General features: G+C 38.2%; 1 protein-coding gene across 1 annotated transcript in view; it reads right to left on the bottom strand.

Annotated features, from left to right (window-relative positions):
* LOC140389720 (DISP complex protein LRCH3-like) overlaps nt 1–14,377 on the bottom strand; it is a 210,817-nt gene that overhangs the window by 49,759 nt on the left and 146,681 nt on the right. The window contains 4 exon segments of the mRNA XM_072474169.1: nt 5,027–5,086; nt 9,917–9,973; nt 11,522–11,683; nt 12,465–12,519. Of these exon segments, the coding sequence (XP_072330270.1) occupies nt 5,027–5,086; nt 9,917–9,973; nt 11,522–11,683; nt 12,465–12,519 (334 nt within the window).

Below are 14,377 nucleotides of genomic sequence, written 5' to 3'. Positions count from 1 at the left end.
TCTCTAATCTTCGATCAGAATCTCGTTTCGCTTTGAAAAAATCTGAATTATAGTCAACCCCAAAATGCACAAAATAGAGTCAAAAATTAAAGCTTTCAGGAAGGGGCATGCCACCAGGTTCCCCTCGAAAATAAATCCCATGCATTCAGTATTCATATTCCTCAAAGTCATTTCAATATTCATCGTTGATGCAAACTGCTTTCATGTACTTAAGGGTTTTCCTCTCCAATAAATATTCTAATGGTTGGTGTGCCTGCAGCTAAGTGCTGATCAGAATATATCCCACAATACATTCAGTGCAACTTCATGTGTGGTATAAAACTTGAGTATTCAGGGGAAGTTCTTTAGTTTCTGGGGCTATTACTTTATATGAACCTGTTATTCAGCTTTATTAGTTTTCCATAGTTGCAAATATGGGCATACGATAAACAGTCCAAAATAGTAGCTTCAGAATTAAACAAACAGATCATCCAATTATTGTTGTGGACTTTTGGGATCTACCAACGAAGGTACCAATTTTACACAAGTTACAGAAAAACACATACATTACATCTGCAAAATGAACTTTGTCTGCTCAAGATCACGTACAGTTAAGTTGCCCAAAGCAATGGCTATTGGTTCATCTTATCACTACACTACTCCAAGTGTACTGTTTTGGTACAAACCAACAGCCCTGTCTTGTGTCACCAGATGTTACAAAGGAAAAAAGTACGTAATTACTCCAGCATCGTCCAATAAGAAATTAACAAGGCTACAATATTAAGAATTCACTTTTCCAGTGGCTTGCTGGATTAGCAGAAATTAAGAGGCAGAGCCAGTAATTTCTAAACCACTGCTTCAGTTGGATATATTTTTGGAATTCAAAAAAACGCATATCATCTGATATTAGTACTTGATCAGAAACTTGTACTGTTGTGTACATCAAAATTACAACAGAAGTGAGGCCCTACCAGGCAGAAAAATAAACACACAAGGTAACACTCAAAATAAACTCTCGTAAACAGTTTACCACAAAATACCTTTCATTAGATTTCAAGAAGTCCTAAAGATAGTTTACTGATTTGCTGTGAATCACAATGAAATTCAACAGGTTCAACACCAATGTGACTTCATGTTTCATTGTTCTGCAAGGGACTAGCTGCTGCATTACCAATATAAGCACTGACAGTGATACAACAGTAAAACTGAACAAATGTGTAATCTATTGGCAATCAGAAATACTAGGTTTTCAGCACAAAGCTCTATGATATATTAAAACAATCACGTGTATTCAATGAAGAAGTCAACCTTGGATTTAATATTGCCCAACTATAATTTAGTACATTCAAATGCAAACAAGCCAGCCTCCCCCATCACTGCTACACATCTTAAAAGCTCTTTTGTAACCCAGGCTGTGGAAAGATATGACATGGCAACTGTTATAGGGTTTCACTTGGAAACAAAATTATTAATCTATTTGGCAATGAAAAAGAAAATGATTTTAAAACATGTAGTTTTATTTGTTTACATAAAACTATTCATGATTTTAGTGAGCTAACAATTCCCATGTTATACAAATCCTAACTTCAAGATTCTGAGATTCCCACATTTTCTTCCAAAAGGGTTGGGCTAGTCATTAAAAAAAAATCAATGGACGGTGGTTATGCCTTACATTGTGTTGTACTCAATTCCTGCCTCTGGGTGGCGTAATGACAAATGAAGAATTACCCATAACAAAGTATCATGCTTAAAATGACTGTTTTACTAGGTCAGTGCAACGTTTCTCTGGTTGTAGGAATCTTGACATTAATGTGACTAATTGGTTTAGTAGCTGCAAATACTGAGGGTACATCAATCGATACCAAAAGAAAAGAAACACAGATATATGTATGGCATCTCCGTGAAAGCAACCGACCAATGAAGAATTAAAACAAATGAAATGAAATGACATGAAAATCGCTTATTGTCACAACCTCGAAACAAAAACAAATATCCTTCATGAAAAAAATGAGTCAACAAATGATGAAATAATAACTAAAGTCAGAAAAGATTAACAGGATGCAATACACAGAAATTATAAAAGAAAATAGAAATTATGTTTATTAATAAGCCTAAAATTAGTTTAATTTAAAATTTTAAAAAGTAAATAACATTTACAAAATGTCATGTCAAGATGAATTTAAAACTATAAAGAATTTGAAGGTGAAAAGTAGAAATGGCAAAAATGCAGTTTAAAAATTACAATTTGTGATTCAGACACGTATATGGAAATGTTTTTCTGATAAAAACAGAGCAGTGCACTTTGAAGGTAGAACTAATTGATTTCATCTCATTTCTTTGTAAAGCTGTCATTTCAAATAACTTGACCAGAAAAAATTTGAATGCACGGGTACTCTAAAAGCATTGAGATGTATATATTATCTAAAATTATATACATCTATTTTGCAGTGTGTAGACATGCATTCTGGGGATTTCTGGTGTGCTCCACGAAACCAATGAGTAACCCATTAGTTATTACTATAGATAGAATATTCAGCAGGGGAATATTCAGCAAGTGTTGAGTACATGCAACATAACAATTCCATGCCTCACTGTCCAGCAAAATTAGCACACTATTACGAACTATGGATTCAAGTCAGCTAACCATGAATAAGTCACTAACCAGCAAAACTAATGTGAATAGCACAAACCACAATTTTAAGTTGAACAAGAATCACTTGTGAAGTTTATGAATTTTCAAGGTTTGCACTTCTCATCTTCTTCCCAACTGTTTTGTTCATTTAAGCACTTGCATAAAGGCATAATTAATTTAGTGACCTCGAAAAGAGGTCTTTAACGCTTTATTCCATTTTCCTTATCTTAAATGGATTCTGCAGTCATAGAATCATAGAATCCCTAAAGAGCAGAAGGTCCATCGAGTCTGCACCAACCCTCCGAAAGAGCACCTAATCTAGGCCAAATCCCCCACCCCACCTAACATTTGGACAATTCAGCATGGCCAATCCACCTAACCTGCACATCCTTGGACTGTGGTAGGAAACCCATGCAAATACGGGGAGAATGCACAAACTCCACAGTCATCCGAGGTCGGAATTGAACCCGGATCCCTGGCTCTGTGAGGCAACAGTGCGAACCACTGTGTCACCCTTCAGCAAGGTTAAATCATTAATTCTATTACTAACTGGCGAGAATACCCTCACAAAGTAGTGAAAGGGTCCTTGCAAAAGCAGTGGACGTGCGACTGCTTAAGTGTCTAGTTGGAAGGACAGCATGGTGGCACAGTGGTGCCACAGGGCCGAGGACCAGGGTTCGAATCCCGGCCCTGGGTCACTGTCCCTGTGGAGTTTGCACATTCTCCCTGTGCCTGCATGGGTTTCACCCCCACAACCTAAAGATGTGCAGGGTAGGTGGAATGGCCATGCAAAATTACCACTTAATTGGAAAAAATATATAATTGAATACTCTAAAAAAAATTTTTTTTTAAGTATCTGGTTGGGAAAAGGATTGGTGGTTACAGGAATACTATTCATGATTTGGTCGTGTCAATCAATGAATTATAAGGATTAATTTGCCGCTGGGGAAAGGAATTTGTTGGTTATAGAAGGCAGATGAATAATGGAGTTGTGGAGTTTGATGAATATTTTGCTGCTTTGTTAGATTTCTTTTTCTGATTTGTAAATACTCATGTACATCTTCTCTTAGATGATTTCATGGATATGTCAGGACCTTAGTGGGCGAGTTGAAATCCATGATAGATAAATGATACATAATCCATGAAATTAGAAGGTCCTAAGTCTTGTTCTATGCTTTATGTTCTTGTTGCCATTTCTACTCTGATCACTTAACGAGGTCATCAGTGCAGGGTTAACCTAACCGTAACCTAACTCATTCCGTTTTGTTTGGATGTTCCTGAATTTATTGTGTACAGCGTGGTGGCAACAAATCAGGCATTCAACTTAGAATTTTTCTAGCCAACTAGTAATGTGGTTTCATTTGAGATAGCCAATCACTCCTTTCACCGAGCAGTCCAGGATGTCAGGATCAAAGTTTTGATTTGGGTTCCAAACCCAAAGCCCCGACTGAGCCACAAAGGTAGGATGAAGAAGTGGGTGAAGAGTTTTAAATTAGACCTTCAGCACACCCATTCAGTGAAAGATCAGCAAATCAGTCAGTTACCTTGCTGAAAAAAGCATAAGTTAAAACACTGAATCTAAAGTCATTGATGCCATTCCATTTTTAATACATTGTGCAGCACGTTGCAGCAATTTAAAAAAAAATCTTTAAGTGAGAAATTGCAGAACTGGGGAAGGAAATGATTATGACCCAGTACCAGCATTAAGTGTTTCTAGGCAAGCTGTTATATTGGATGTAAATTAAGGATCCAGTTATTCCATCCACAACATGCCAAACTCCAAGCATAAATTATTCCACTTCCCACTTCAGTTATTTTCCAATAAGATTGTCAACTGGGGGCCTTTTATTCTGTGGACCTTCACCCATTATTAAATGAATGAAGATGCCCAGATTCATTTCAGGTAGACACATTCCAAGCAGTTAGGTGAAATGATGCTCATCTTATTAGTTTAGGCTGGATCAAACTCAAGTACAAGAAGTGAAAAAACAATGTACACCACTTCACTCCATTTCCTATCCATCCTGCTCTTTGCCAAGTCAATAGCAATGTTGACAAAGTAATCTAGCAGAAGAACAACACCACTATATCTTTTCCATTTAAGAGCCTGATTTGTGTCTCTATTTTTACAGCAAACCCAGATGCAAGATAAATCAACTTTTCTTCCATTTTTTTGGCAAACTTTTAGTCACTAATATAGGATGTCATTTAGCAAGGTCTTGACATATGATTTTTCACAAGTGGCACTGGATATTCTCCAGCGATGGAGCCCAAAGAATTCTTCTGTTTTTATGTGGGTTGTGCTATTCAATAAAGCTTTCACTAATGATTGGTAAATTGATAGGTTACACATCATGCCATTTCTATGATCTAATCTTCTATGACACAGGCCAATCCATGCAGACACACTCTTACCACTAACAAGGCGCTATCATCTGTGTGCTGGGACCGTCTGACAGGGAAATATTTGGGGAGCTGAGGGAGGGGAATGGGGAGAGAGATCAATAAATATAAGAAAACAAAACAAACATTCTCAACAGTCACATGGAGGGACAAGCAAACTAATCATCAAAACAGATTTAAACCAATCCAAGATAATGCAAATTCTGTATGGATGCAAACAATTAACATACACTGAATGATTTGGAAACTCAATTTCAGGAAACTAGGCTATGCATCTTACGTTACATTTTAGATTTGCATGACTTAGTTCTCCAAAGTTCAAACTACTACTCATATACTATCCTTTGTTGTAACTGTTTTCATGATCTAGATAAGCAGTACATTAAATTAAACTACATATGCTGCAGCACGTTTCCGTAAAATTGGGAAATTTAGCACTTTTTAATTGCAGGACTTTGAAGGTTCTATGGTTCTAATTATCAGAGGTAGCAGAAGGTGAGAGTATAGGAATAAAAGTTAAGCAACAGGTTAGCTCTGGTTGAAGTAACTGATGAGGTGGAGTGTTGTGAGATATTAAAGTACCGCTGAAACTGGAAGGAAGTATCTACAAGACCGTTGAGAACCAGCCGTGTTGTATAGTACGGCAGCATCAAAAGAGGAAAAACAACTGGACACTTCTCCGGGTGCTCCGGTTTCCTCCCACAAGTTCTGAAAGACGTGCTGTTAGGTAATTTGGACATTCTGAATTCTTCCTCTGTATACCCGAACGGGCGCCGGAATGTGGCGACTAAGGGCTTTTCACAGTAGCAAATAGGGGCTTTTCACAGTAACTTAATTGCAGTGTTAATGTGAATCTACTTGTGACAATAAAGATTATTATGAGATGCTGAAATGGACGTGAGGAGTGACAAGAAAGGACAGATTACGAACCAGCACATCAGGTCAGTGAAGATTGTAGGAGCAGCAAAGAAGGCAGTCAGGGTGAGATTGAAATATCATCCATTGCGGAGCGAGAGATGACATTTGGTGAGGTGGGTGACGAAGATGGGACATGGAAATGGAGATGGGTCACCCAGCATTGTGGTGACCCAAAGCAAAATTGGAGAAGTTGAAAGCAGAAGTGGTTATCATCATAATCAGCTGTTGCTCAATAGTTTGAACATTTATATCTTTCAACTTAAAAGTATATCAGACTGTAAAACTACCTGCCGATCAATTGAATATCCTTGTGCACTGCTTACTTTAATGTTGAACTGGCCAATTGAACAGTACACAGGAATTTCATTTCACCATTTTAATTTTAATTTTAATGCAGAGCTAAGAATCAAGCACAACTCACACACTTAATCATAAAAAGGGAGGGAACAAACTGGAAAACAAGAATTTAATTAAATAGATGTACAGTATTAATCTACTTATACATTTATTCTAAGTTTCTGTGTGCTTAGTGTTACGAGCTTACGAAAGTAAAGGACTTCATTTTTGATTAAGAAAGTAATAATGTCCAAATATATACGCACGGTTAAATAGGACAAGTTACAAGACAAGGAAACTTACATAAAGCTGAAGATAAAAAGATTGGCTGAGTGACAGGAAACAAAGTAGTGGTGAACAGTTGTTTTTCAGGCTGGATGAAGGTTTGTAGTGAAGTTCCCCCGGGGACCTGTGTTAGGACCCCTTTTCTTCCTGATATATAGTGATGGCCTAGACCTTGGTATAGAGGGCTCATATCAGGGCTAATGGGGAGAAGGCAGGAGAATCGGGATGAGAAAATTTTCAGTCATGATTGAATGGCGGTGGGCAGCATGGTGGCACAGTGGTTAGCACTGCTGCCTCACAGCGCCGAGGTCCCAGGTTCAATCCCGGCTCTGGGTCACTGTCCATGTGGAGTTTGGACATTCTCCCCGTTTTTGCGTGGGTTTCGCCCTCACAACCCAAACAGGTGCAGGGTAGGTGGATTGGCCACGCTAAATTGCCCCTTAATTGGAAAAAATGAATTGGGTACTCTAAATTTATATTAAAAAATGAGTGAATGTTGGAGAAAACTCGATGGGCCGAGTGGCCTGCTCCTTGTCTTATGGCCTAATTAAAAAATCTGGGAATGATACAAAACTTGGAACTAGTGTGAAATATGAGGAGGACGGTGTAGAACTATAAAAGGACAGAATTGGGTTGGTAGAATGCACAGACAAGTAGCAGATGAAATTTAATGCAGAGAAGAGTGAAGTGATTCATTTTTGAGGGAAGAATGCAGAGACCTTATAAAATAAAGGGTATAATTTTAAAGGGGATGCAGGGGCAGAGAAGCCTCGGTGTACGTGTTCAAAACATTGAAGGTGGCAGGACACGTAAAGGGAGTGGTTAATAAAGCTTACAACGGGCAGCTTGGTGGCGCAGTGATTAGCACTGCTGCCTCACGGCGCTGAGGTCTCAAGTTCGATCCCGGCTTCTCTGCAATAATAATAGCTTATTGTCACAAGTAGGCTTCAATGAAGTTACTGTGAAAAACCCCTAGTCGGCACATTCCAGCGCCTGTTCGGGGAGGCCGGTACGGGAATTGAACCCGCGCTGCTGGCCTTGTTCTGCATTACAAGCCAGCTGTTTAGCCCACTGTGCTAAACCAGTCCATGTGGTGTTTGCACATTCTCCCCATGTTTGCGTGGGTTTCGCTCCCACAACCCAAAGATGTGCAGGATAGGTGGATTGACCACACTAAATTGCCCCTTAAATGGAAAAATAATGAATTGGGTACTCTAAATTTATAAAAACAAAAATACAAGCATACAACATCCTGGGTTTACCAATAGAACATAGAACGATACAGCGCAGTACAGACGGAGTACAAAAGCAAGGAAGTTATGTTAAGCCTGTAAAAAACACTAGTTCAGCCTCAATTGGAATGTTGCTTCCAGTTCTGGGCTCTACACTTTAGGTAGGATGTGAAGGCATTAGAAAGGGTGTAGAAAAGATTCACAAGAATGGATCCAGGTATGAAGAATTTCAATTATGTGGAAAGATTAGAGAAGTTGGGACTGTTCTCTTTGGAGAAAAGAGGTTGTGAGGAGATTTGATACGAGTTTTTCAAATCATCAGGAATATGGACAGAGTAGACAGGGAGAAATTGTTCCAATTGGTGGAAGAATTGAGAACCAGAGGGCATAGAATTAAGGTGATTGGCAAAAGAAACAAAGGTGACATGAGGAAAACGTCTTCATGTGGCTAGTGGTTATTATCGGGAATGCACTGCCTTGTGGTTTGGTGGAGGCAGGGTCAGTTGAAGTTTTCAAAAGCAAAGTGGGTCAGTAACTGAAAAGTAAAATTTGCAGACCCAAGGAGAAAAGGCAGGGACATGGCACTAAGTGAATTGTTCCTTCAGAGACAGCACAGACACAATGGGCTGAATGGCCTCCTTCTGTGCTGTAAACTTCAATAATTTTATGAATATTACATGCTGACACATCTTTCACCGACATTAGACTATTTAGGAGTAAAAGTGAATATGATTACTATTTCAGAATGGTTACTAAATCAATACTGGTTAGATTTTACCATATTTCTTTGGACAGATGGGCCAGTATCAACAGCAAAATATTTTGTTTATTCTTTTGAGAAGAAACGTTTGTATACAATGTAAATGTGTTCCTGATATTACAATATATTTTCTTGAAATTTAAGTTATTATAAGTCTTTGGAAAGAGTCATATTTCAAGTTAAAAATGACTCTTTTTCAGAACCATTCCAAAGAAATCAATTTTGAAGCGAAACATTAACTGTTTTTCACTCTGCAGATGGTGCCAGACATGCTGAGTATTTCCAGTGCTTTCAGTTTTTATTTCAGATTTCTAGCATCAGCAGTATTGTAATTTTACCTCCGTCAAAATTATGTTACTTTGAAATGCCAATTACGAATCTGTCTCGACTTAAACTAACTTCTGGCAAAACCTGGGAGCTCTAATTGGGAATGGACAAGATATTTAGTGAGGAACAAATAAACGTGTGTGTGTGCTTTGGGGGGGCGGGGGGGGCATGAGTGAGTGCGTCTGTGTTTCCCACTTGGCTCACTGTCTGTGCAGAGTCTGCACGTTCTCCCCGTGTCTGCGTGGGTTTCATCCGGGTGCTCTGGTTTCCTCCCACAAGTCCCGAAAGACGTGCTTGTTAGGTGAATTGGGCATTCTGAATTCTCCCTCATTGTACCCGAACAGGCGCCAGAGTGTGGCAACTAGGGGATTTTCACAGTAACTTCATTGCGGTGTTAATGTAAGCCTACTTGTGGCAATAACAAAAATTAATTAATTTAAAAGACAGTTGTTTTTAATTCTGAATTTGGAAATGTTGCTTTTTTGTACAATTCAACTCTATCAAATAAAAAAAAAATGTTTACATGGTTATTTATCAAATACATCAAAAAAATTGCTGTTCCCTCCAGAAAACTGTACACCAAATGGGGTACATCAGTCAATACTGACCAGGAAAATCTATATAATTTACAAACCTCATATTATCATATGGAACAGTTATGGTGGAATATTTACACACACATTTGATGCAGGAAACTGAAAATTACTATAATCCCCAAATTTTTCACAGTAACTTCATTGCAGTTAATGTAAGCCTACTTGTGACAATAATAAAGATTATAAGATTTTAAATTATTTATCATTACAATACAATGAAGTGTTGCAAAGAAATACAGGGTGACAAGTGTATAGGATGACTCAGATGCAAATATCACATATTTTGGTAAGTGATGTTTTTCCTTTACAAAGAGTAAGGATGACACTGTCCTTTGAAGTGAAAGATTATGTAACACCAACATGAAAGGTCCTTCGGCAGTAGGTGAGACAAATCTCTCATTATTCACTCTCTTCTCTAAAATCCAGCTAAACCTGCTTAAGGACTTACATCACAGTGATCGCTGTTTGGGGGACTCTGTTTCTGAGGGCTTTGGCCACTCTTTTGCTGCAGGGAGATAAAGCACAAACACTAGCATCTTAATCACCATTCCTATGAATTATATTAAAGTGGTAACTCCGCAAAAAGCATTTTTGATTAGCAAATGGGTTTCAACACCTTCTAACTCAGATAGAATACTTCCCTGTCCACAAGTAACTTGCAACTAAGTAGCAATGCTTTCATCTTTTATTTGCACCTTGTAAATCCCACGATCCATGAAAAAATTGAACTGATTGTTTGAAAAGTGACTGTGAATTTTCTGACATATCGTAAAGCATTAAATGTGAAAGCACAACAGCATAAGTTAACTTAGCAAATATATTCCAACTACACCCAGACAACACCTTCATGATGTTCCACGGTAGTCATTACAAGGTACACCTAACCAGCTTAGTGCCAGTGATAACTAAAAGGCCCAAAGTTTTATAATTTAAATTACTATTCGGCGTTAGTATTAACATGTGAAAATTTTCTTTGGTATTGATCAAGTCAAATGTATTATTACAGGCTATGCTTGCTATCGCCCTTAGTTGTTCCCAAGAATGTGATTTGTGAAGCATATTCTCTGATAGGAGAAGGACCAATAAAATTGATAAAGTTAAATGCCTAACTTTCCTGGTTGCTAATTTGGTAAAGTCAGCATACAATGGAGCCAAAGACACCAGGTGGATCCTGAAATCAATGTCTGTTCTGTACCATGGGTGACATCAAGAACGCTTGGACCTGACATGTTGGACTAGGAAGGAGAAAACAGGCTGTATAAACACTGAAACATGGAGAGGACTGATTCCCCCATTGTCCCCAGGTAGAAGTAGATGGCAAAGTCGTGTGTCTAGATTCATACACAAAGGTCAGCCATTTTCCTGTGGACTGCATAACACTGCGTTTTGAAAAAGAATTAAGAGGATAAGAGGTAAAACAAAAAAAAAGATTGTGAGAACTGTTAACTTCATTATAAGTCTGTAAAATAATGGATACTTTTAAAAGAGTTATAGTCAAGATACACTGATAGTATCATAATCCTAATTTACTCATTCGGAGTGCCTGCTTAAGGCAGGTGAAGTTTTAAATACAAGGAGAGTTTTGAAAGTAATTTAGGAAATACATGAAGACATTATCCCCATCTCACTTTGAGATGACGGGCAAGGGAAGTAATATTTTAAAAAGAACAGTTCTCCCATGAATGCTACAACTTTTGATTCATTTGAGAGGATATTAAGCACAGGCAGGACAACCACAGACATCATACTGAGTGATTACAGAATACAATCAGTAGAAGTCTGGAGCAAGTTTCTTGGCTATCTTTGAGAAACTTAGAAACAGGGATTGACATTTCATGCCATTTAGCCAGCTCTGCCATTTTAGTAGCCATTGGGCTTGGCATAAAGTGAGAATGGGGGACGTAAAATAAGAAAAAAAGTTAGAACAGGGAGGAAACAAAGTAGAGCTCCCATATTTAACTTGTTCAGTAAAATGACAAATTTGGTTCATTCAGGAATTTTCTGGAAAATGACAGCTGCATTGCTATTAGATCTTTAAAGTACGAGTGCTTACTCTCACAAAGTCAAGAACAGCTTCTTTCTGAATTTGTTTTGTTCGAATTCTCTCCTCTTCATATTGTTGAGCTGCAAGTTGTGCCTCTCTTCTGGTCCGTTCCACCAATAGTTGTTCACGTCTCCTCTGTAACTCCATTTCTGTGCACCCTACATTCGAAACCTGACAAGTAAGTACAGCATTCAAACCCGTTAATCTGTTCCTCAATCCCTGACTTTTGATTTTAAAAATCCTTTTATAACATTAGATTCCAGTTTACATAGTGTAGAACTATTTTAAGTCAACTTATTTTGCTTAATCTGTGAAAGGCTAAGTTCAGCAAGAATGAATTCTGAACATCTGTGAGATTTAAACACTTATAAATCTAAACCCCACAATTCTATTTTACAGGCTGTGTTAGGGATTTAACTAAGTCTTTCCTTATTGGCTCCCTGGATTAGTGCTCGTTATACAACCTGCGCGGATGTCTGGCTTTCACACTCTAACCAACTGGGGGAAGACAAGCAACTATCAAACCTGAATTTTATTTTACTTAAGTGCAATAGGTTACAATCCCATATTAGGAAAACTTGATCTCAATTTCCACCATTCTACAGTGTAATGCGATAATTCGAAAAAGGAGAAAATAAAAAGAAATTAGGAGGGGTACGTAGAGCAAAACACTTAAATTTAAGAAACTGCCTCGGTTTCAAGTATTTTCATTGATAGGACAGAAGCTAAATAAAGGATTAATTTCTCTACATCTGTGGTACACCAAAGTAAATGGAGTTGAACAACTTTTCTATTTAACTCTATGAAATCAAATCTTGCTTCATCACAGCTGTAAGTCGTTGCATTTGATTGTTTCCAGGTCGAATTTGACATTTTAATTGCAATTTCCCATACACTTCAATAATGCAGTAGTTCTGAAGACATTGAAAAGGATCAACTGCATGATAATTACCACATTTTGGCCACTAGATGGAGCTTGAGACATCAAGTTAGCATCTGAAAATCCACTGGAAGGAGAAAAAGAAATTAAATCTGAGCAGTTCAGTAAAAAAAACTTTTTTTTTAAAATGTGGTGTTAAATTTAGAACCTTTAACAAAAAGCTTAGCTTTACCAAATGATAAACTCAGTAAAATGTGTGTGAAAAATACATCAATACTGACATTTAAAACAACATTAAATTGCAGACTACACATAAATTATACCATTGCACTTTTTTTTTAAAAAGGAGTGAAAGGAATCCTTGAAATTACTGGGTTGATGGTACTACATGCCAATATAGAATTGCAATTTTTTAACCCCAAACAAACAATTGTCCATTATATATAACACTGTTTTGTTAAGGTTAACAAGTCAACATGAAACAGTTATAGTCCAGCGTCTTCAATTGAAGACACCCCATGCTAATTGCCCTCGAAGGTAAGATTTCTCCATTTCCTGTTGAGAAAATGCCTTGCCAGTTTCTGCAGAGCAGTTATTTGTTGCAATTCTCGGGCAGAGATATAGTGAAAAGGAGCAGTAATTTCAATGGTAACAGGATACCGTTATTCCCAGGTAGACAATACACAGCTGCTCTCCCCTCAAGTCTATTATTTTGATCTTCTTGCTTCAGATAGAGAAACAAAAAGAATTGGAAGTGGAAAATGAATAGCTACTGTATAAGTGCCAAAAATAGAAATGAAAGAAAATACTTCAAGGAAACTTTGAACAACTTTTTACTTGGTCATGGGATGTGAGCATAGCTGGCAAGCCAGAATCGTTTGGCTTCCCTAAACTAAGGTGGTGGTGGTGATACTTCACCTGAATTTCCCAAGTGTTAAATCAAATTTAAACTTTCACACTGAATCTCTGAAAGCAGTCTGACCATTCAGGAGTCCCACTGTTCAGATTGTTGCTTCCTTTTAAGCATGATGTGGAGATGCCGGCGTTGGACTGGGGTGAACACAGTAAGAAGTCTTACAACACCAGGTTAAAGTCCAACAGGTTTGTTTCAAACACTAGCTTTCGGAGCACTGCTCCTTCCTCAGGTGAATGAAGAGGTATGTTCCAGAAACATTCTTTGTCTTGAATACTTGAGGTTGTGTAATTGTTCCAAAACACCTAGTTGGTTAACAGAGCTAGCTTGGGTATTAAAGCCACATTAACTACTTCTGTAACCCCGACTATCCAACATTTCTTTAAAACGCTGGCAGAGTATCAACAACTGTTTGAAAAACAATCACATCTCTCACTAGTTTGACTGAAACTAATCCACATTCAAGATCAGAAAACGTAGGGAAAAGTGCTTTTCAATTTCATTTCACATTAGACAACCATTTGATTTGTTTACAGGGAAGGATTCCACTTCATGAAAAATGTTTTTTGAGTTAGCTTGGCAACAGGCCAGCTACTACAATGGTTTTAGAACTGTAATGGCAACAGGGGGGGGAACCTCCGGTGGAGACATGTAGAAAGTGGTTGGACGCAAGGTAGCTCCCGCCAGTGGTTGGTTTTTGGTTTTTTAAATCCAGTTTCTGGGGGTAATTGGTGGACAAACTCAACCCATTCGAGAGTATTTAGTGCAAAGATATCAAAAGGCTCAAGAAAGAAAGGTAGAAGCAGTAGTCCGTTGGTGCAGAGCCCAGGATGGTGGACGAAATGGCTGTTGAATTTGATAAATAGTTCGGCAAGCATTTCAAGAAACATGGGAGGGAAATGAAGAAGACCCTCAGGAAGTCGGTGGATGAGGCCCTGGTACCGATAAAGGTGGCGGCGGAAAAGACATCGGAGGCAGTTTGGCAGCACGATGAGGTGTTGAAGGGGGTGGAGGAGTTGCTGCCACGCACAGCGATCAGTTGGCCTCGTTAGATGCTGAGCTGAGGATGGTG

The sequence above is a fragment of the Scyliorhinus torazame genome, chromosome 14 (genome assembly GCF_047496885.1).
Source record: "Scyliorhinus torazame isolate Kashiwa2021f chromosome 14, sScyTor2.1, whole genome shotgun sequence".
Lineage (NCBI taxonomy): Eukaryota > Metazoa > Chordata > Chondrichthyes > Carcharhiniformes > Scyliorhinidae > Scyliorhinus > Scyliorhinus torazame.
Note: the sequence above shows the minus strand (reverse complement) of the source record. Positions and strands in the feature narration are given on the sequence as shown.